Source organism: Crassostrea angulata, chromosome 1 (assembly GCF_025612915.1).
Source record: "Crassostrea angulata isolate pt1a10 chromosome 1, ASM2561291v2, whole genome shotgun sequence".
NCBI classification, from domain to species: Eukaryota; Metazoa; Mollusca; class Bivalvia; order Ostreida; family Ostreidae; genus Magallana; species Magallana angulata.
Window position 1 is genome coordinate 2,938,540 of NC_069111.1, and position 23,219 is coordinate 2,961,758.

Genomic DNA, 23,219 nt, shown 5'->3' on the forward strand with positions numbered 1-23,219 from the left:
ACCTCATTCATTTAGTGTCAAGGTCAAAGAGATTATGTAAGTCACAGTCATTCTATGATTGGGACACGGATCATCTTTCCCAGGATTAAGTTTACGCGCCTCTCCGTCCACGGTCTTGTTATCATTTCTCCATTTGATGTAGAACTCTGAGACACATTTGCTCAATACCAAAAACAAAACAACAGACTGAGTAATATGTACGATGCTTTATTGTCAATCTGCAGAAGATAACGATAAGACGTGCTTGTCCGAAATAGACAGGCAAAAGATTGGGCGGTCAAGAAGGAATTTACTGTAGTATAAAAACTGGCGGGGGAGCCCAAATAGTTTACAGGGACCGCTGTGTATCCCGTAACCATGGATACGATGGGTCCCCAGAATGTCTAGATAATCGTCATTTGATGAAGTTTCATGTGTAATGATAGTGTTTGTCCTTTTGGTTTGGTTTTGGGGTTTTGTATTTTTGCTATGACTATTAAGACTATAAGACTATTAAATAAACAGTTCGCCTCCCAACCCCTCTATTCAATACTATTAAACAATTCACATTTATAGTTCTATATATAATTTTCGGTATTTTTCACTGGGCAAACAAGTGCAAATTATGAACAAAGGTCTTGTTCAGTTTCCAAACCTCGACAAACACCCGTGAACAGAGTCTGGTCTACACCGCCATTTCGCCTCTGTGACCTACACGTATTTTGAGACTGGCTGTTTTATTGGTTATTTGAAATCGATGGATCAAATAAAAAGAGCAGCAATTTGTATTTAGATGGAACACATTCTATTTAATGTGGTCTTTGTGCGGCATATGGCCACGAGTCTCTTGTTTGCTTGTATGAAATGAAACTATAGTGTCTGAATGAGATTATATATTTTGAAGGAGAACAATGAAAAATAACATTTCGCTGTGTATATATATAATATAGTAATAAACAGATATATACAAGAAACACACGCACACACGGTTGATATAGGTCTGCTTCACAAACACAACTCCCTGCTTGTGCTCCGCGAACTTTTAACACAGAACACTAAACACTAGGGGAGAAGAAAAATAAATTTCACAAGAATGTCAACAGCATAGTTAAATATCAGCGTATTGCAGCAAAATCTCTAGGATTGAAAACGGGAACTGCGTCAATTTTACACAATAAAATCCTTGCCGGAATAATTCGGTATTGATACACTGGGACTTGTAGCGACTCTATTGCGGACTACTCGGTGCGCTGGAAACCATTTCTGTGCAGGCAATACATAAAAATCAAGTTGACGTGTTATATAAAGATATATATCTTGTGCAATTTAAGAAATCTCTAATAAATATGCTATATTTAGTTTTAGTCACGATAAAAAATACGGTATGGCTGTTTTGGAATTGGGTGAGTTCAGTTTAGAAGTAAGGAGTACGGAGATAGTCGAGACTTCCTGTGGATAGTCAAAACATCCGGGACCTTTAATTTGTATCACTTCAATCAGATTCCAGAGACACATTAAAATATCGACTGGATTCTACCGTTCTGTTGATCACGTCCTCTGAGAATACTGTAAGAGAATAATATCGTTTGGTTGCGTTGTACGTAGAATCAAAAAACAAAACAAGCTACTATCAACAGCTGATAGAGTTGGGAAGTTCGTTGCAAACGGTTTTGTAACCAGTACACGCTTAGATTTCTTCAAAATTAGAAACAAGGTATATAATTTTCCTAGTTATCTTGTTTTGGGGAAACGAATACATTAACCTTGGTGATTGACAATCATTGTTTTAGTAATTTCCTAAGTTTCAGCTATATGGACAACACACAAGGTGAGGAATTCACAGCACGGATACAGGAAGTGAATTAATTCAAATGTTCTCATAAGAAATGCCGACTGAATAAAAAAAATCATCACATTTCTCTAAGATTGTTCCTAACCTACACCAGGTGTCGCTTTGTCATCTGAAGCAGGACACTAGGACATTCTAACTACCACCCTTGAAATACAGTCCTACTTCCGGTTCGAAGGAGCAGGCGTGACGTAGATATCACAAGCTGAGTTACCGATATGTCTTGCGCGGCTGGAAGTCACTGAGCGGTACGACATAGCGACACGTGGCCTGGGTTACGTATTCACCGCCACCAGATTGTTAGACTTGGGGGGTGAGGTGGAGGGGGAGTAGTGACGCGCTTCCGCCGAGTTGTTCACCGCGGAGGAATTCGAGAGTTTGGTGGAGTCTGTTGTCGCCCCGTCCGCTACATGAGAGTTGTTTACCAGGTCCTCTGTAACAAATGAAAATAATTGTCAGCAAACTCACTAAAGCAAAAACACGGTCTCAAGGCTAGAGTTCTAAACACGTTTAAAACTATGGTTTCAATCATCGGTAATCTTCATCTTTTGAAATACAAATTATTTTTCAACTAATCAAACTAACGCTATATGAGTTTATATTATCATTTTTGGTTAATTGTTATATATGAGTACACGACCATTATTTTTACCCAGATAATAAGCATGCACTGAAGTTCTTTCTGCTGTTATTTGTCTTTAGTGAGATATCAAAGACAGAGATTATTGGTCTGCCCTTGAAGTAAAAATAATTCTCTGTATGTGTAATGAGCTATGTATTATCGTTCTTTGGAACAGTTTCTGTGTTATTTTCTGTTTCAAGGTTTGGATGAAGTTTCTCCAATCAATATATATATACCGGTATATATTGCATATTTTATATATATAAGTCGCTATATTTGTTTACAAAGTGTACTGCACAGAAATAAATAATGCAACCAAACGATAATAGAGTAAAACTGGTCTTTGCGTATTTTGCATTTGAAATGTACATGTATTTTAAGGCAAAAATAAAAGCAACTTAACAAACTTGAAAACATATTTATATTCTATACATGTACATTAAGTTTTTTTCCTAAATTAGTATGTAATTAAGAAGCATCGCGTCCATGCTTATCTATTTATTTATTACTTTAGATAACTTTTTTTTTCGTTCAAATAGGCATCAGTAAGGGTTTATTCTTTCAAGATGCGGCAACTATTAGTCAATTACCAATCATTGCCAATTATGACCTTAATTAATACGGTTACATAACATGGCTACTGAGCCGTGAAGCTTGGACTTGGTGTGTACTAAATCATTTGACATCAGCAAAAATCCATAGTTCGAGGTGTGAAGCATGTACATGTACTAATGAAAGGTAATTCTGACAGAATATTACCACGAGAATTACATCGTCGAACACCACCGAATGCTACTCACTCTTGTCCTGGTTTATCGAGGTGGATGTGGTGACATTACTGGTGACAGAGTTGGTGGTGACCCCCAGGCTGGCGGTGGTGGCTGTCACAGAGTTACTGCTCCCCACGGGGGTACTGTTTAGGTTGGCGTTAGGTGCCATGATAAGACTGGTGATCCCAGCGGCATCTGTCAAACAGAGCAAGAGGAAAGGTCAATAAACATCAACAATGTATCAGTATCGGCCATGCTATATGTTGTTTAACGCCTAGTAAGTGGGACAATGATGTTTTTGGTCATTGTCGTCTCTGCACAGTAGTTAATGAAATTCAACCATTGTAAACAAACAGAAACAATCTGTGTGCATGTTTCTTTGAATTTCATCATTTTAATTATGGCTTTGACATGTATTTGACTATAAATTGTAATTTCATTTGAGAGATTATTTTACAACATCCTAATGGTAGCAAATGGCTAGAGAGTAATATAATGAAAAGTGCTTCTTTTTTCTCTATTAAAAAAATCCGATAAAATGATTTACTCTGACATTAGGGAAGATGCTTCAGATTTTGCTGATCTTCTCATCTTCAAAACAAAGAGATAAAGCAGCTATACTTGAATGTTAATTAAACCCAGCAAGAGGATGGCAGTCGCTGGTTGCTTCCTTACCAATTCTTGTTGATCGTTGCAATATTCTTAAAACTGTGAGTGAAGTAAAGCCTTGATATTTACAGTAAAGCGAGGAGAAATGCGAGACGACGCTCGTTTAGCATGTCTCCATGCATTTCAAGCATGGCTTGTTTTTTGTGCGTGTTTGTACGAAGTGACTATTATTTACCAGTATTCTCTCTCCAGAAATCGAACATTCCAATCTCTGCCACACTAACGACAACATGCAACTCTATCATGGATGGTGATATTGATTTTAAGTAAAGTTAGAATAATGCTTTAAAAGGCCGTAACTACAGCACTACACAGACTAAAAAACAAGCTAGAAGCAGCCTCAAGCAGGCTAACACTTGGTTGGTTCTGCAAAGCATTGGCAAACACAGTAAAACGTGAAGATTATATCAAAATTTGTTCACTTCTTAAATCCGACAGTCGTAACGTCAGGGGTACTTGTAAAAATATCGCAATTTTGTTGCGGTTCTTGGAAACAAAAGGGGGAAAATTTGAAATAAAATAATGACGACATTAAGCCACAAAATTCCTCCAAATACAAACCCGATGGCTTAATTTCGGTAACTTTAAGAGGGGTTCCGGGGTTTGAACTTATTTCCACAAGGCGGGGTGGGCTCTTGTCTACCACATTGGATTGGGGTCGGGATCGAGGTACCGTACTGTCCTCTTTATCAGTGTGATTTATCATCAACATCGGGATCGATTCCTCTCCAGCCCGGCCTACAGAAGCAACACAAAATAGCACATATTAGCAGACGACATGCGATTAGTATGAAACTGGCAAAAGTAAACAATATGTACCATTTTCTACATGAAGGTGTTAGCGAGTACAGACACATTGCCAAGGTCTTAAATGGAAACAAGTTCAATTTTCCTTCCTATAACGAGTTAATTAACTGCAAAGGTTGCTTTCGTTCAACGTGGTTTTATGAACCAGCTCAGTCTCTAATTGCCCTCTTTTATGAGATATAATGATCCGATTTGCTTCAACAGTTAATGTTCTACGAACATTTTTAAATGCAAGGTGGAAATTAAGCTACATGTAAGACATTATATTTAATGAGAGTGCTATTTTCTCAGTCAACACTGTAAGTTCTCCCAATCTACGATCAACCAGAAAGCTACAGAAATTCAGATGAGTCTAAATTAATTACAAAGGTTATTTTGGAGAAGAAGTATGTTTACAGATTATCTGCAGAATAAATGTTAAGCTACTCACTGATAAAACACTTGTCTACTATCCCAGTTACTACAGATCGAGAAATGGTAATATTTGTTTATATTATATATGTCATGATGTTAGTAAATATTGCTGTCGTCATTGGCTACATAGTGAGATTAGTACTAATGCTAAGAATGTATACAATTACCGGGTGCTAATCAACAGAAGCATGCACATTATCACAATGATCTTTCCTCTCAGCTGTATATTGTAATAACGCAAAAACCAAACGGTTGCCCCAGTGTGTAAGGTGACGAGTATATATGCATTCATTCTGTGTAATATAGTAGCTGTTGTAATGTAATAATGTGTGAGGAACGAAAGGTTTATAAAGACTCAAACTGGTCGCCACCACACCAACCACAAACCGCAGCGCCACACAACCTCAGTCACGTGGCAACAACCAGTTGAGTCAACAGTGGTGGCGAGGTAAATAATACTGAAAGAGACGCAGACGACAGCGAATCAACGACCACTAAAAAACAGTTTTACTGTTATCGCTAATTTTCAACCACGTCGAGTTCGTGATGATGAAAAAAAAAAACCCATCCCTTCCAAAACAAGCCATTATGTTTGCGCGGTAACAGTAATAAGAAATCGAAGGCCGAATTCTTGCTATCGTCTATGATAATGATCTTTCAGCTTATTTTCCTCCCTTGTATTGCAATCAAGAAAATTGTATCTCACGGCAAAACCATGGCATACTATACCTAAGAAATACCCGTACGGATATGCTGCGGACGAGAAAGATTTAATGCGACACATTAGCATTCTATACATTTAATAGCACTACTGGCCAATGCACACACATACACACACATTCTCTCTCTCATTTTACTAAGTCATTGTAAAAAACTTTCTACAAACAATTTATCAGTTGAGTTCACTGTTTGAATTATTCATTGATATTAGTAGATCTATATACACAAGTGATGGAGACTCCATAGAAGCGTGTCATAAGGCTCTCAATACATTAGACATCTAAACATCAGTCATGATACAGATAGATACAAATAGATGTTTTCTAATCTATCTTGCGTTAGTAGGCATGCAATGTGAGAGTTGTTGAATTGTCGGCATGCAGTATGGTCACTATGCTACACAGGCGGTAGCCCAAAGGTAACACCTCACCCCTGGGGTCACAGAAAAAAAGTGTAAAACTGTCCCATTCTTTGAAGAGTGATCATAGGGTAAGGTTTTTTGTAATTCAAATCATTGTATAAATCTGCTGTAACAATGTGCGTCATTTAAGACATAATGAAGCAAAGGTTTTTGATAAGTAATTCACAGAGGCACCTGGTGTTACATTATTTGTATTACTTTAATTTTTTTAACATTTACTATTAGGTAAGAAGATATAACGCCAGGTCCCTGTGATAATAAGTGGTGCACAAGTGAGGTTATTCTGGTTATGTCTCAAAATGGACAATTAATTTCCATGTGAAAACAATTTTTTTTTTCAATCAAAAAATACTCAGATTAGCTGTTTGCAAAGGTATATGGCAATCTCTAGAAAAATCATCGGGGATTTCCCCCTAATTTTTTTTTTTATCAGGAATAAGTCTTAAAGAAATAACAGGCTATGAAGATTATTTTTTACTGGGAAAATATGATTGAAAACTGGGGTCAACTGGCGGATAGTGGTGGGTTATAAAAATAGCAATGTTACGACTGACAGGGGGGTTGTTTGGAGCAGCGTCTGACCCTCCACGACGAAGGTGATCGGGGGAGGCCGGCATCACAGGTGTAATTAGATGATCGACCAATTAGTGCAGTGCCAGTATCTCCAAGATTAGCGAAAACGGTTGTCTAGTAAGTCTCAGTCGTTTAATCAATGATCAATGCCCTCTTTATAACACCTAGGCGATGATGGAAAAAAAACCCACAAAGACCGTGTTAAAATGCATATCTAATCATGCCAAAAATAGTCTGAAACGAAACAAGACAATTCACTTTAAATTGATTTTTTGGTTCAAATTGAAGGAAGGTTTCTCTGATATGCATTGTGATCATAAATGCGAGTTGTTTAGATTACTGGTGCGTGGAACAACTAAGTTGACATCAATGGCAGCTGTTTGGTTAGATCGGTATAGAACTATCACAAGGACCAATCAAAGAGAAACAGGGCTGTCTCCTGCCCGAGTCTTCTTAGTGCAGCTTTATCTACCTCCCAGTTACACCGAGAACGAACCGAGAACATGGAAGCCAATTAGAATAGAAAATATAAATAGATATAAAATCTAAATATTTTTCTGACTCTTTGATCAATTCTGTGTCTGCGTCAAAGAATTACGGAATCTAGGCAGAGTTTATAGAGCTGCTGGTTAACACGTCACCAATTCATAAATATTTATCAGATTTTGTGTCTAGCGTAATTCGATTTACACATTTTAGGTGCAGAGGGTCTTTATTACATCTACCAAGGGCATTATAAACTCAGGTTTGTTCCATCAAACAAGGAAAACAAGACTGAAGCATGTGGTCCATACTTCCATAGCCCAACTAGAAAAAGTGCTCACAATGTATATACTGCAGTAGAGTTGCAAGGGTTTACCAGAGACAAATATTTGTCTATCGGGAGACCTAAATCAAAGTGGTATAATGAAGTGAGATTTCCGATGAGAAGGGAGAACATGGCATCGGATAACAGCGTGTTCTGAATAGACAAAGCACAGTAAGAGTTAGTCTGTACAAATGATGTTAGTAAAGACAGGAAGTCACCTATCTACAGAAGCGCATGCGCCACACATAAATACAGATGTATACCAGTAACTTACTACGAAAGGGCATCAATTGCTGTATTGTACAACCTTGATCTTTAGAGGGGTAAGAAAACAATCAGTTAAAGTTCAAATGAAACACATCTGTAAAATGTCACACAATAGTAAAATATGAAAAAGAACGAATGCTTTAAACAAACTTCTATTTATTGCCATATATAGACGATGCTAACAAGGTATTGATTGGTGGCTTATTGTGCCTCCTTGAGATAAACCCTGCATTAATACTACTTGTGTGTTGCTCTAGAACGTCAACAAGTTTTGACAGATCTTTTCTTGTCCAAACGTGAATCTAGATTAGGATGGTGCCACACAAAACGTTTACACATTTAATGAGCTAGCGAATGATTGTTTCACAAGGCATATTAAAGAACCAGGGTTTACAATGTTAAATGAAAATTAAACAATTAGTTTGGTAGAAAAACACCTAAACGCGATTGAAAATCTACAAAACATTCTGCTTTTCAATATTTACATTTCATTATCACAAGTTGAAACAGTATGAAGAAAAAGCATGCACGATCAAATATTTAGACATCCTATTCTACTTTGAACGAACAATTGAAATGCTGCATAAGCGATTAAAAACCGACAAGAAAAATGACATTAGAAGGAAAAAAAGAACGACACACAACTCTAAAGCGAGTACTCACCCATTCTGTTGATCTTATGGTCCGGCTGACCCACAGGGGGGTGCTTGATGGCGTTCCTGTGCCTGTTGATGGGAGGGGGACCTCCCCCGGGCCCCATGCCCTTGGGGCCCTTCGGTCGAGGCAGTTCAACCGGAAGGACCCGCCTCCTCTTCTTCGGTAGTTTGGATCGCGCCTGCGTATGAGAATAGAACAGGGCGAAGTTGCTGACTATGACGGGGACTGGGAGCGCAATAGTCAGTACCCCCAGCAGAGCACACAGCGCCCCCACAAACATACCCACGTACGTCTTTGGCGCCATGTCTCCGTACCCCACGGTTGTCATAGTAACGATAGCCCACCACAGTCCAACCGGAATGGACGTGAAATCGTTATCCGGATTATATTGAATTCGTTCCGCATAAAATATCAGAGCGGCAAAAATCACAATGCCCAACACAAGGAAAAACACTAGCAGCACGAGTTCCTTGGCACTCGCCTTGAAAGTATGAATTAGGATCTTGAGTCCGGCGGAATGCCGTGTAAGCTTACAAAGTCGCATGATACGGATGATGCTAAAGAACTCCAGAATATCATTTTCTTGTTTCAGCTTCGTCAACATAAAATCCAAATAGAATGAAAGAGTAGCTATAATATCTATTATGTTCACCGGTGCTTTCAGAAAATCTAACTTATTTGGTGCAACTATCAATCGAATTATTATTTCAAATGTAAACCAAGCATTGCTTGCACATTCAATATAAAAGAACGCCTGATGGGGCTCTGTCTTCTTCTTCTCTAGCCGCCATGAGAGTCCGCCGTCGGAGGTGTTCGAAGTGGTATTCTTGAGCACTGGAACTCGCATCTCGGGATGTGTTTTCAAACAGAAGGATAAAATAGAAACCACGATGAAAAATACTGATACAACGGCGATGACCTACAAAGGAAGACATGTTGTATCAAATGAGTGATACGTGGGCTGATAAAAAAGATGCAATAGTTACCATGCCTAAAATATTGCAGAAAATTTTATTTACAATTACAATATGAAAAGAATGAAAAAAAAAAACGTTTACATTATAACACTATATCATGATTTTATTTTTACCATTCCTGAACATTTTACATGTACCAAAACGGCAACTGTCATTGACAAAATTGGCTGCGATATTTCTAAAAAACAGTTTGATCCCTAATTATCTTAAAAGATGAAAGACAAAGGAGCAAGCGGTCTTAGTACACGGAGATTGTTCTGAAGTGGACCCCCAAAGAACCACCTCTGTTCTGATGAATTCCAAGAAATCGACAATTGTTCTCCCACTCCTGAAGATGATCAGTTTGCACCACTTGTGTGGTTTCTCCTCCCCCACCCCCAATCAAAGCTAAGAACTCATCCGTACCACATCTGTCCCCGGAATGTACAGTCATAATTTAAGAATGCCCCCACCCTCCGGGAAATTTCACATTCATCGAGTCTGTTTTTAGGAAAACTGTGTCACATGGAAACGCAGAAACAAGAATTCTATTACAGCGAAATAGACCTCATCGGCTTCCGCCAAAATAGTTTTGGATTAATTTGATCGGTTGATGAGTTTTGCACGCATTGTTTTCATAGAACGCAATTACTATAGAATCTTTGCGTAATTATCAACACTTTTTGTGGTTCAAGGAAAATATGTACAATCTATCAACTATTTCTAATTAGAATTTTTATTTTTATTTTATTGTATTTTTATTTCATCTTGTTTCTTCATCAATATATTTCTATACCTTTTAAACTCGTAATGACTTATATTTATTCCAGTCTTATTAAAAAATTCATCTTTTTTTGGGGGGGGGGGTGGGGGTGAGAAGTCATAAATTATAGTTTGTTTATTACTCGATCTGTTACATTTTTGATTAACCTTTATTTTGTTTACAATAATTTCTTCATTTTTTTTACTATTGTTTACCACTTTCTCAGCACACACCAGCAGACGGCAGATCTATAAATAAGACTACTAATGGCGGATAATAAAGCTCCGATTTCTTCCTGGACCTACGATGATTGGGTGTCAGACGATGGCTGATGATCGAAAAGATCACTCCACGGCTGTTAGGAGGAGGAATTACTGATGGAATATCATCGTTATTCATTCAGAACAGTTCTCTTCACCACACATTTCGACTTCTGTTAAAAATATCGTTCTATAAACAAACTGGCAAAAATGAACGATTTCCAGAACCCGGATCAGCCAAAGAGAAGCTTAATGCCAGAATCCTGTGCTACCCTTGAGTAATCGACGAGCCTTAATGCCTGCCTTCAATGGCATCTTCCCAGATGAAAGGACATAAACGGTCCGAGATGGTCAGCAACCATTCCAGGGCAGCTATACAGAGACAGATTCAAACTACCTACCTACTTAAATGCTATTATGAATCAATGTTCCATTGAATTCTGATATTTTTCTGTTATATTTTTAACGTTTGTTGATAGTTTTATTGTCGTAAATTCACGATTTATGATTCTTCTGAAATTGCTCTTATGAATTGAAATTAAATTTATAATCCCTCTGATATAAATTCTGATATTTTTTTTAAACACTTAATCTTTGTTTTATCTTTGAGAATTAATTATTGTTATTCCACAATTTTATTTCTTTTAATTACATCTTGTTTAACAGAAAAGTATGAGATTCCCATTTATAGAAATGACGTCAACTTGCAGAATAATTAACGACTTTCTACCACCCGAATCCACTAAACGTCAAAGCCAATTATTTCTTCGGAGTTAAGTATTTAACTAATTCCCCTTCCCAGAGATAAACTAGAATGTTTACTCACTCGCAGAATCTTGCATCCCGCGTGTGTAAATCGAGACAGATCTATTGTAAGGCCTGTCGACATTGTCTAAATACTTATCCACAGTTAAGTAAACGTCTACGACCCCAGTTCACCGAATAACGCCCGCCGACTCCTTATCTTTATATAGGTACACAATGTCTTACCCGTCTTACCTTGGCAGCATTGGAGGAGTAGGGCTCGTCAAAGAGGGCCCATATCTTGGGCTGGATCCTCTGCCAGCAGTTCAGCTCCCCCGCCCTGTATTCCTCCTCCCATCCAAACTTCTTCATGATGTCCTCCTCCGTCGGTTTGTCTGTGTCCAGGTCCAGCCGATCCAAGATGGCCAGCACGTCCTGAGTATCCCTGTGTTGGGTGTAGGTCATCCAGCAGCACGGCTCCACTTGGTTCGAATCCAACCCCCAGAACTCGAGTTCTTCCTCAAACAGCGGGCCACAGACATCGGTGGGGTAGTGGAGCTTCCCTGTGCGGTAGTAGTTGAGGATCTGCGCGAACACCCCAGGGTGGCGGTCGAAGAAGTACTCGTTAAGTATGGGGTCATAGTTGGCCAGCGCCTCGGTCAGTCGGGAGAGACGCGTGGCTGGAATCTTCTTTAGGGTGGCTTTATAAGTCTCATGGCGGATGCCGCCAACATTAAGAATGACCCGATTATCGTCTATCGTTGTCATGGTTTTGTAAGAACAAAAATTATTTCACTTATATTTCACGTAACAATGTTATATATATATATCATCCGAAGAATTCAAGAAATGATTGGTCAGTTGCAAACGTGTGTCACTTTCACATCGCCACCTCGGTCAGCGCTTTCTTCCTTTTACCCATGTTCCAGGGACGGCTGGAGAGGCAGTCTACAACACAGAGGTTACTCGATCAATGAAAACTTGTCAATATTTCATAAAGCTTCCAAACTTCATTTTCCTCATTATATGGAAATAGGATTATGCTATAAATTGGATTAGAATATACACAGTTGAGAATTGCTTTGTTTATACATGTTTTGCCAAAAGCTCTATGCAACATTAATGTCAAAAGCGGCACGCCTGGGGTTCAGAGACAAAACACCATCCGCCGGCTCTCTTGGCACCGTTCTACCCCAGACGGACCGCTGCCGGAGCTATCCCGTAAAACACGAACAGATGACGCAAAAAAATAAAACAAATCGGATTTTTTGTCCTCGGTGTACATCGCCGAGTTATAACAACGAAGAAACCTCTCCAGACGTATTGATATCAAGTGACAAACTGAAAGTCGAACTTATTATAATACAATAGAGCAGGTGTAGACAACCTTGAGTCCTGGACTACTTTAACAGTTGTTATGATAAAGACGATAAATGTGTTATTCTCCTTAAAATATATTAAAAACATCGTCTCATTAACATGTACATGTATAAATAGAAGTGATAAAACAAAAGCATTTGAACTAATACTTGTATACTATAAGAAACAAACAAGACACGTGTATAAATAAAAGTATTTATCACAAAATCAGATGTACGTCAAACTCCTCTACAAAGTTAAACACTCCGAAAGGTCTTAAACGTGGTCAATACCATTGCAGATTTCAGGGGGGGGGGGGTTAATTTTTTTTTTGAAGGGGGGGGGGTGTTGTTATTTATTTTTGCATAAATATAATTTTTATGAACAAAAAATCGACTGTATCTTTTAAAAGAAAAGGAATTAAAAGGATGTACCGATTTAAACTAGACGTAAGCTCATTTACAACGGTAAATAATTTATGCATAATGCTGGTATATTTTCTCCAAATCATTCATACTAACATAGCTTTGCTTAAACAAAAACAATACGATGGAAAGGCGTGTTATTATAAATAAAAAGAAAATATGAAGAATAGTACAGCAAGTGCATGTTTTTCGTTCGTTTGTAAGGCGTTTAACCCCGGGTCACTGGATGTAGGCAAGGCTGTTGGCTTACAAGGAATGAACAATTGATGTCATTTTCTTTCATTTTTTACAATAATAGAACCATTTTAACAAGACCTTGGACTTTCGGTTGGATGGCGCGGTTTCAAGTGAAATATGCACCGACTGCGTAGTCTTAGCTCAAAAGTCAGCCAAATCTTGTTGATTTCAAAGAAATAGACAGGCCTACGTCACATCGCTGTTTCACACAACTACCCAAAGTCCAAGCTATTGTTAAAATGGTTCTAAAAGGTATCTTGGTTTACTTTCTGTTGAAATTTCAATGATTTATCTTTTTCGGAAGGGAGAAAGATTAAATGTCTCAATAATTTCCGAACAACCCTCGTATACTTGGTATTAAATCGTACACTAAGGAAAAAAAATTTGTTCAATCTGAAATACAACAAATTAAAACAAATACCGGGTATGTTCTTACATAGAATGTCAAACACGTGCATATCGATATATATTATTATTTACAAAAATATGTGCGTTTGTTTCTGATTTTCAACACAAGTGTATACTGGTATACCTTATTTTTTAAATTCCCCATCACCACTACCCTGACCCTGAAACCTAGCCCCCCCCCCCCCCCCACCCACCCACTCAAACACACATTCTCCTCATCCACAATTGCGTTTCGTTCGTGTAGTAAACAGCTAAGAACGTCTCAATGAAAATTCCACTGCAGAAAATATTCTCTTTTATATATTTGTAATCAAGCACATCCTGGTATGTGTGACGGATAAACTGCCAAATATCTGAGGCTAAGGTCTCTTCCGGTTACGCTGTTTCTTCTTCCTATGAACGTTGTTTGATCTTATTACAAACGGTAGAGGCAAAAAGTTGACGGGAAAGACAAGGTTTTAGGACATTTGTGTGTTTCATAAGTTAATCAAACAAAAGTACCTATGTCAGAGGGTCTTCTGTTGGAACCAATCAAAGACTGATGGGGGGGGGGGTGTCAGAACCTTAAACATGGGGAAAGAGTTAAAGAATAAGGGGTGTGGGTCCATCATCCAATCAGAGTCTAATAAAGTTACAAAAACTTTCCAAGTTTTTTTTTGACATTCGGAACAATTAATTACCCGGCCTTCCCATTCGATGTGAGTAATATCGCTAGTACTGTATATTATCCCTTCTTATCAGCCCCTGTCGACTCCCGGACGAACTCGGTTCCTCCGATATACTGCCGCTAACTACAAAGGGATTTGTGTATCATAGAATATAAACAATTTGCGATAAGCTGACTAAATCTCCAGGAAAGATGCTGATACAAGTTGGTTAACCCACAACACCCCCCCCCCCCCCCCCCCCCAAAAAAAACTTTTCTATTGCAATGTTAGGACAATTTCAGAGGATTACCGGATTACATTTTCTACACGTATTTGTCATATTTTGCTCACATAAAAATGTAGACTTTGATTTTGATTTCAATCTTATTTACTGAAATATGTAAGCTATCTACGAGGAAAGTAATTGGAAAGTGGAAATTCGTCAGAATATGAAAGGTTTCGGCCGACGAAATTAAAAGAAAATATTTAAAGAAGACTGCCGCAATGCTGAGAAAGTGCTGACGAACGCCATTACAGGATCGCTTCGTCTGACGCGGGAGATGCACTCTTCAGTTTTAGATTTTTTGGAGAGTTTAGACAGCTTCCAGGCCTATTAATCTCAGCTACCTTCATTCATTAAATGTTTTGATATATAATATGTCAGCCGCTTCATTCCGTTCAGTTAAATTTGATGAAACCCTTGTTCTCTCTCGGCTGGGGAGAATTAAGATGTTGGATCCCCTTTCCAAAATTAAAATCACATTAAACCCTGTAAGCGTCTTATACGTAACCCTCTTGTTCATGCATAATAAAGATGTTTCACTTAATTATTTCAAAAGTAAAGTACATCGATTTAAGCCCTCTTGAGAGATGGTCAGCGTGCGTGACGTCATAGCCTTTTTTCTGACAGCAGTCTGCGATAATACGATATAATACAATTTCATCGGAGATTCAGTGAAGAAATAAATGTAAATGTTTCTAAAATGATCCGAACTTTACAATATATCTTGAATGTCTAATGTATATTATAAGCTATATACTCCACGATACAGCGTAGTTTTAATCCAAGAAGAATCATGTTGACCAACATACGAGTTCGGTTTTGCACTGGTTTAACAGGTGCGCAATCAAATATCTTCAAAGTTCGTAAATGATTATAAGGCAGATAATATGAAGTAGTTATAAACCAATGACCTGTCAAATGTTATCAAGCAAATTCAAAATAATCTAAAACTCATAGGAAAATGAAACAAAATTATGTGGACGATCCTCGTTCGCTGTATACTTCAGTTACACGGAGACAGGTCAATAGCTCTGTGGAGTAAAACACCAATAAATCTACATATAAACTTGTACATGTCAATCCATCTTGTGACGTCAGGGACTGGGGGATTCTGTCTACTGCTGAGGCTGCAGATGTTATCTGTGGCTGTCCGTCTCATGTAACGTACTCTTATTACGGAGAGGCCCTTATTACAGAACAGCAAACACAGATTGCTAGAATAAGATGTATCTTATTCTTAATGTAACATGGTCGTTATGTCAATCACTTGCCTCAAACAACGTGACACTCAATGTTTGAGACAGAATACTACTGTACTAGAGATATCAGGCATGTAGCATCAAGGGGGGGCAGCCCCCCCCCCTCCCTTTCTCTTAAATTTACATATAAAAAATTAAATTAAGATGAAGTTGCCCCCCTCCCCACTTTTCTGAGGCTATGTACAAAATTGAATTGAAAATAAGAAAATAAACAGTGAAATTGAAGTTAAAAGTATAAAAGTATTGCTGCTGCCCCCACCCACACCCTCCCCACCCCACGGATTAAGATCTTCAGGATTTTGGAAACCCGTATTTTGGGCAGTTTTTTTTTTTTTTTTTGCTTGTCCAGATATTTTGGATGAGTCTGCCCCCCCCCCCCCCCCCCCACTTTCAAAAACGATGCTACGTGCCTGGAATTTGAGAAAGAAGTGAATATGTACACTGTACAAGTATACAGATACAGATCATTTATTTCTAATTCGGAGTCCAGAACAGACAAGTATATGACATATTATTATAATTACAAAAGAAAGACATACTAAAGAATAGTGCAGAATGTATTAAAGTTTAACAACTATAGCAAATGACAACGTTAATTCCAACAATATTTCACTTAAAATGAGTACTATAGTATGTTATCATTGATAAATTTGCCCACAAGATTAAGAATTTCCTTGTATATGTATAAGTATATGTAAACTACCCATTATGAGGGGACGCATAAGAAGGGGGGAGGAGGGACGCTAGTTGAAATAATCTCAAAATTTCAGAAATTAGAAACAAACGTGACAACTATAAATAGAAACAGAACGGAGTAGCATTATCGACATCAGTAGGAATGGAGTTAATTTAAGCAAGGTTGTTCGGCAAAATCAATAGAGTGTTTCATCAACATGGATACCCCATTGGATCGTCTAATTAAATGTCGACGGTCTTAGGAGCAGAGGCCTATCAATTCTAATGATTTGGTTCTATTGGATAACCATGTATGATGCAAGACATCTCAGATGGAGTGTAATGTTTTGAGCGAGTACAGAATCTAATACCGGAGAATTACGATCGATAGAAGATCCGACGTCCACTCTCAAATAAATAATCTTAACGACAATACAGAAGATTTATCAGGCTTTGCGACGAGCTGGTTCCGGATTCATCTCATAGTGTAATCCAATTTCTAAAGACGTGAAGATGAGATTCATCCCAGCCAGGACTTTCATAACGAGAGCCACTTCCTCGGCTTTAACCTCCTTGAGCGTACATTTTGCAGGATCGCGAAGGTCGAAATCTGGTTCGCTTTCAAAAGCTCGGTGTTGTAGCTAACACACCTCCCGGAGACCAATAAACGTGCTGAGAGTCAACACTCGGCCATAAATCCAGGCCTCACCGAGCGATCGTCTGATAATCGATAAAACGGGCAGATTTCTGGAGAATGGCACCGCGGCCTATGTGTCTCAAGAAAAGACGGACAACCAGAAAACCTTTTAGTGCGTGGGGACTCCTATATATAGGGCGCATGGGGACTCCTGTATATAGGGCGCGTGTAGTAAAAGCTTTGTGACGAATAGTGATGGGACCGTTTCGGTCTAAAGTCCTTGCTACAGTCAACAACCTTCATTATGGATAACGCAGTTGCTTGTTTGTAGGAATAAAAATCAGCTTTATATATATTTTTAATTTAGTACTTTCTTTGATGTCACTGATTTCTTTCAGACGTTTTCATTTGGTCATCGACATTCTATTGATGGCATAGATAGGGTGTTCGAGGTTTTCTAAAAAACTTTTTAACCTATCAGGACTCATTTCCAAGTTTTGAGCAGTAGAGTAATTATAATCACGCTCGTTCAACCAATTACTATAACTGTCTTTAATCCGAGGTGCGGAAATGACTAACGTGTTGCTATTTTTAGACAAATTGTAAGCGCGTGAAGTGTGCTCCGTTAGACCTAGGAATGCTTTTTATCTACAAAGCCATAAGGTTCTTGTTGTACAAGATTAGATTTCTGAAATGTTTATACATGTTCCAACTCCATATATCCAATCTCCAAGAGGGCTCCCGAATGCTAGTTACAGGTTTCCGAATTCATGAATTAGCATATTACGGAACTAACACACGTGGATTGCTAGCTGTTTCTCTATTTGAAATGAAATCTAACGTCCGTGTTAAAAAAAAGTACAGATATATCTCAATGTAGGTTCCCAAACTCCAACAGAGAGTCTAGCTCTATAGCATACCAGCTATACGATGTGTATGAATGAAAGCGTGTACACGAGGGTTATCTATGCGAGATAGTATTCTGATACGATTAGTTTCCATTACCAGGGCGGATCAAAGATTTCAAGATAAGAATCGTGTTCGATTCCGCCGCGCGTCTGTTACCAGCGTCACAAGAGTGTTCGCGGCCTATTAACTGCAAGAAGGGACAAGCCGCGACAAGCATCAATTTGTTTTCCTGCTGCTTCCAAAAACACACAAAGAATGTAGATTCGATAAATTAATTAGCAGCAGACTACTCTATACACAATTTATTTCGAAAGATCCGGGCTCCAGCTAGCCCTACGTCAGCAGAGTAAAGGTAATCACAGGTGTAACGAGGTGTGCAATAAATAGTTTGACATTGTAGTTATATTTCTATCCAAAAAATAGTTGTATCTAGTTTAAAAAGAATAATGAAATTATCTTTCTAAAAAAATCTTTGTTTCATTCTATTGAGGACTAAGGGTAACGATTATATCGCATTAGCCAGATCCATTTTATCATTCTGATGATGAACTTTTTCATAATTAAACTCTTATGTTCCCTGACAGTATGCCGTAACACCAATATATCCCATTGTTAACTCAGACTTTCTTATTCATAAGTACACAGAGAGAAGTGAGGCGCGTTTACCCACCGACACGACTACACTCTATAGATAGATCAATGTTTATCCGGGAAACTCAGCGCGATCTTTTCCTCGCTAAGCCTCCGGGGACAACGGTTTGTTCAGAAGGTGTAAATGTTGTAACAAAAATCTTTTCAAACAAATACCAATCAATCACTTTCTAGGCATTAGTTTTTTAATGCACCGCTGTCGTGGATTGACAAGAGGTGGCGCTATACGGCCTCGAATAACAATTAAGTTTTTCATTTGCAGTGAAGTAAAAATTGCCGGATAAATTATTCACAGCAAAAGAGATTAAAAATTAGCATCGATTTCCAAATCACATAAGGTGCACATATTGTTTGACAAATGGCTATAATAAAATACTTTAAATATCTTGTAAAAACGATCAATGCCTTGGCAATTCGTTAACCGATCCAGTTTCCAAAAATATCCGTGTTCGGAGTTAGTTTTCTATCAAAAGTAATACAATCACAGATGGCGGTCTCCAATAACATACCTGTCCCGATCTTGGCTACTCAAGGGTAGGCGGATCAACCGGCAGTTGATTGGTTCCAATAAAACAATGCTACTTATTTCATAAACTGGCCTTGTCAAAGACTTTGGATGATATCTGGATTTAGAAAGAAACAGAAAACAATCGCTGGATTGTTTCTTAGTTCATGGCCGGGGATGGTGGCGTGAAATTAGATCACCTACCAAGATTCCTAGTATTTATAAATGTTCTACCCTACATAATGGCTAACCTTTCACTTTTACAGGAGCCAAAAACCTCTCTATCTTCAATTCTTATCACAAAATGAATATGTTACAAGTCAAAGTTATATGCTTATTCTATTATTTCCTTCCTGTCAATTTCTACTAAAATAAAAAAACCCCATAAATATTTCATACCTTTAACATAACTAGAGTACATTTATTAATTTATTATTTAATAACAATCTGTATTGAAATATTCTTACTTATCCCCTCGCATCCTCTAAATGAGATATAAGGCTTACTTTTGAAACAATGACTCAACTTGTCCTTCCTAAGTCTATCATGCCATGATCTGTAAATGTATACTGTCGCTTGACATACAGTTAGTGAGTTTACGTAATATTATTCCATCAAAACTCTGATTTACCTGTGTAAATCTTTATATGTATTGTATTTATCTAGTGTTTGTTACCTTTGTTATTTTTGTCTCTGATTTTAAATATATCGTCATTACTCAATTCTCTTCGTTTTATGTCATGCAGTACAGCTGTGACACAGCTCAAAATACACGGCCTTTTATGACCCGAGACCCTATTCTAATCAAGATAACTCCTACATTACGGTACAACATCCCTCTAAGATGAACGATAACTCTTAAAAGGGTACTTTACAACATGAGTTATATCACTGCCTCCAAAAAGTGATAATATTTTTATTACAATTTATACTTATTAAATGAAAATAATAGATATTCAATAATACAGTGGGAAATTTCACCTAAAATAGTGCACCTTGAAAGAATACGTTTCTATCTCAAAAACAGAGGGCAAATAGCAATTTGAAATTGATTTGTCTTTTAATCCATGTCCAGTATTCATTCGTTTTCCCTCGTCTGGCTCAACCTGATACCATCCTTTATACCTCAGATACAAAGTATACCATCCTTTATACCTCAGATACAAAGTATACCATCCTTTATACCTCAGATACAAAGAATCGCTAAGTGATTCCACTACCCAGTAATTCCTGGTTCTAAGTAGTAAAGGGAACTGTGATGAACGATTCCATTTCATGTACACGCATACAAGAGATTTAGATCATTCTATAACTAATGACCACAATAGCACACCTTTGCTTTTATCACAATCAATCGCCTTAAGAGAAACATTTGTCCATTACTGTAAGGTTTATACTGAATTGTACGCACGCTCATAATACCATGCTGCCGATTTTTTCTCACTTGGTAAGGCTCGAGTTTTTATTCTTCTCGCCATGATGATTAGGGTATTTTTTAAAACAATTTTCATATCATTCATACATATAAAAAATTAATTGCATTCACAAGAATGTTAATGTAATAGGTTTCCGCGTCATAAAAATATTAACACGTGACGAGGACTGTTAACAGAAGCAGGCGATGTTTACATTGTGTTCCGCGAGATAATCACATGGGTACGGACCATTCATAACTACCCACTTTCTCTCACTCTCAGCCGTGAAAAATATCTATCTGGCCTCAATGGCGAGTCACCGATCTTATCAATCGTAAACAACGGCAGGGAACCGCTTCACCAGATTTCCTGTATATTGTAAATTGTAGAATTGCGGTATTTGTTTGCTTTTTCAATTTCTCAATTTTAATAAAAAATTATATCAGTATGACATTCATACATCTCAGGCACAAATCTCATCATCTATTCATTCTTTCAGGGTCAAAATATACAACTCTCTCTCTCTCTCTCTCTCTCTCTCTCTCTCTCTCTCTCTCTCTCTCTCTCTCTCTCTCTCTCTCGTTCACGTCGTCCCCGGCACATTGCACCTTCTGTGTCGGTAAGGCATAAAAGTCATCACAAGACAATGAATAATTAATTGGAACAAAATAGATGGCGGAATATGATCGCCAATTAAACACACGATTCAAACCGAGACAAATTCTGTGAAGCTGCCATTCTTATAAAAGCTTTGGAAAATCAAGCCTCTAGCAGCAACAACATACCATATAAAAATATACATATTTAAGAATGAGACATGTTTTTGCGTTTTCTTGTCGTGGATACAAAGTTTATTGACAGTTGAGAATCTCGACCCAAACTCCGAGAGAAGGACGAATCAATCTGGATCAATATATGTTAATGTTTCACTTGAAGCCCTCAGATTTGTGTAGACCCAAGACCCCGCGAGCGATTCTAGCTTTCCAGAAGGGAACGTTCTTATATTAAACAGATGGATCCGGCATGGGGGTCTAACGAACAACAGAGATATAATACGGCGAGAAATTCATAATTTCATCTCCCTGTTTTACAAGCATCCATCGACCCTTCTTCCGGCTTGTCGAGAAAATTCCCGACCGGCGGAGAGAGAGAATCGTAAAGAACAAGGCAAGCTAATAGAGTCAAACACCCTACCTGTCCGGGTCAAATCGGTGTTCAGAATGAAATAAATCCATGACTGCTTCTATAACGAACACTACTAGTCCTGGTACAGCGCCTGTATGGGGAGAGGAGTTTATAACGCTCGGAGATCCTCGACTTTTCAGCAGCAGGCCGTGTTAGCGAGTTTCTGTAGACGAAATATTGATTGCGGGCGATTCCATTAGCAAGAGCGCGGAGAGCGAGAGAGAACTGAGAGCTTGCTCACTGGATCCCCAACACAGCGAAATATTGATACCATTAACATACAAGTTTTACTTTTATTGAATTTCCATTTATTTTATTTTATTTGAAGGAGGGGGGGGGGGGATATCGGCCTTTCATGAACGATTCACTAAAACAATATTTACCATTGGTCTCTCGATACTGTCTTTATCGATCTACTAGTGGACATAGGCATGTTCTGAGTACTCAAACAAAATAACCGAAATTGATGTTAAAGAACATTTATCAATTCTCAATATAGATTTTTTTCTTTGATGATAACAATCGCTACAATTTTTGCTCGTAAAAAGTTTTATACAATAATGGTTCCTACGGACTTCTTTACTGGCGAGCCAGATGTTAGTAAGTCCTTTCAAACAGTTTAAAGAAATCGATGTATCGATCCCAAACACCCACCATTCAACACACAATAGTACTTGAGAGAATTGTTGAAGGGCATTTGGTATCTAAAGAGTTCTTAATTAAGTTGCCCATGAATGTTAAGCCGGCCGATCGACCGGGGAAAGACAACGTCCGCGCTATAGCGAGCCGTCGCGTGTCGCCGCCCTGAGCCACAGAGAGAGAGAGAGAAGAGAAAGAGAGAGAGAGATAGGATATTATATCAATCCGTTAAAATAAATATGATAGAGAATGAGATAAAGACCTGTTTACTTTTTTGGAGAGAAAAAAATGGGGGAAAGTATGTCGTTTAATTTCAGAGGTTTATTTTTTCAATAATCTAGTGAATGGGGAGGGGTGGCGAACGATAACCCTCTGATAATTTTTGTGGGAAATGTTGTAACATATTTTAGATACAGAACTTCTCGGCTTTGTCTAAACAACACAGATATATTTCATTTACGAATAAATATCCGTCACAAAAAAGTCCAAAAAATCTAACGATCCCCTAGCAACTCCTAGCGACCCGTAGTACCTGTATCAAAGATAGTGGGCGTTTACTTCTGGTCGCGATAATTTTGCTTGGGAATACTGTACAGGGAAGTTCTTCATAAAACAATCTCTCTGGTATCAGGACTTCTCCAAATGTTCGAAACCCGTTTTTTTTTTACTTAGTCTATCAAATCGAAGTGTTGTAATTGACCAGTAA

General features: G+C 38.1%; 1 protein-coding gene across 9 annotated transcripts; it reads right to left on the reverse strand.

Annotated features, from left to right (window-relative positions):
* Positions 1-191: 191 nt before the first annotated feature.
* LOC128168420 (potassium voltage-gated channel protein Shaw-like) lies at positions 192-22,048 on the reverse strand. 9 transcript variants are annotated; one of them, XM_052834664.1, is made up of 8 exons: positions 21,884-22,048; positions 11,526-12,227; positions 8,563-9,475; positions 7,907-7,945; positions 5,840-5,863; positions 4,451-4,627; positions 3,251-3,415; positions 192-2,261 (listed from the first exon to the last, which is right to left on the reverse strand). In XM_052834664.1, exons 2-8 carry the CDS (start codon positions 12,045-12,047, stop codon positions 2,104-2,106), a joined length of 1,998 nt encoding a protein of 665 aa, XP_052690624.1. In that variant the 5' UTR covers positions 12,048-12,227; positions 21,884-22,048; the 3' UTR covers positions 192-2,103. The 9 variants fall into 9 exon arrangements, with proteins under 9 accessions (XP_052690624.1, XP_052690625.1, XP_052690627.1 ...); XM_052834665.1 differs by having other exon boundaries at positions 11,535-12,227; positions 21,884-22,046; XM_052834667.1 differs by lacking the exon at positions 7,907-7,945.
* Positions 22,049-23,219: the final 1,171 nt, after the last annotated feature.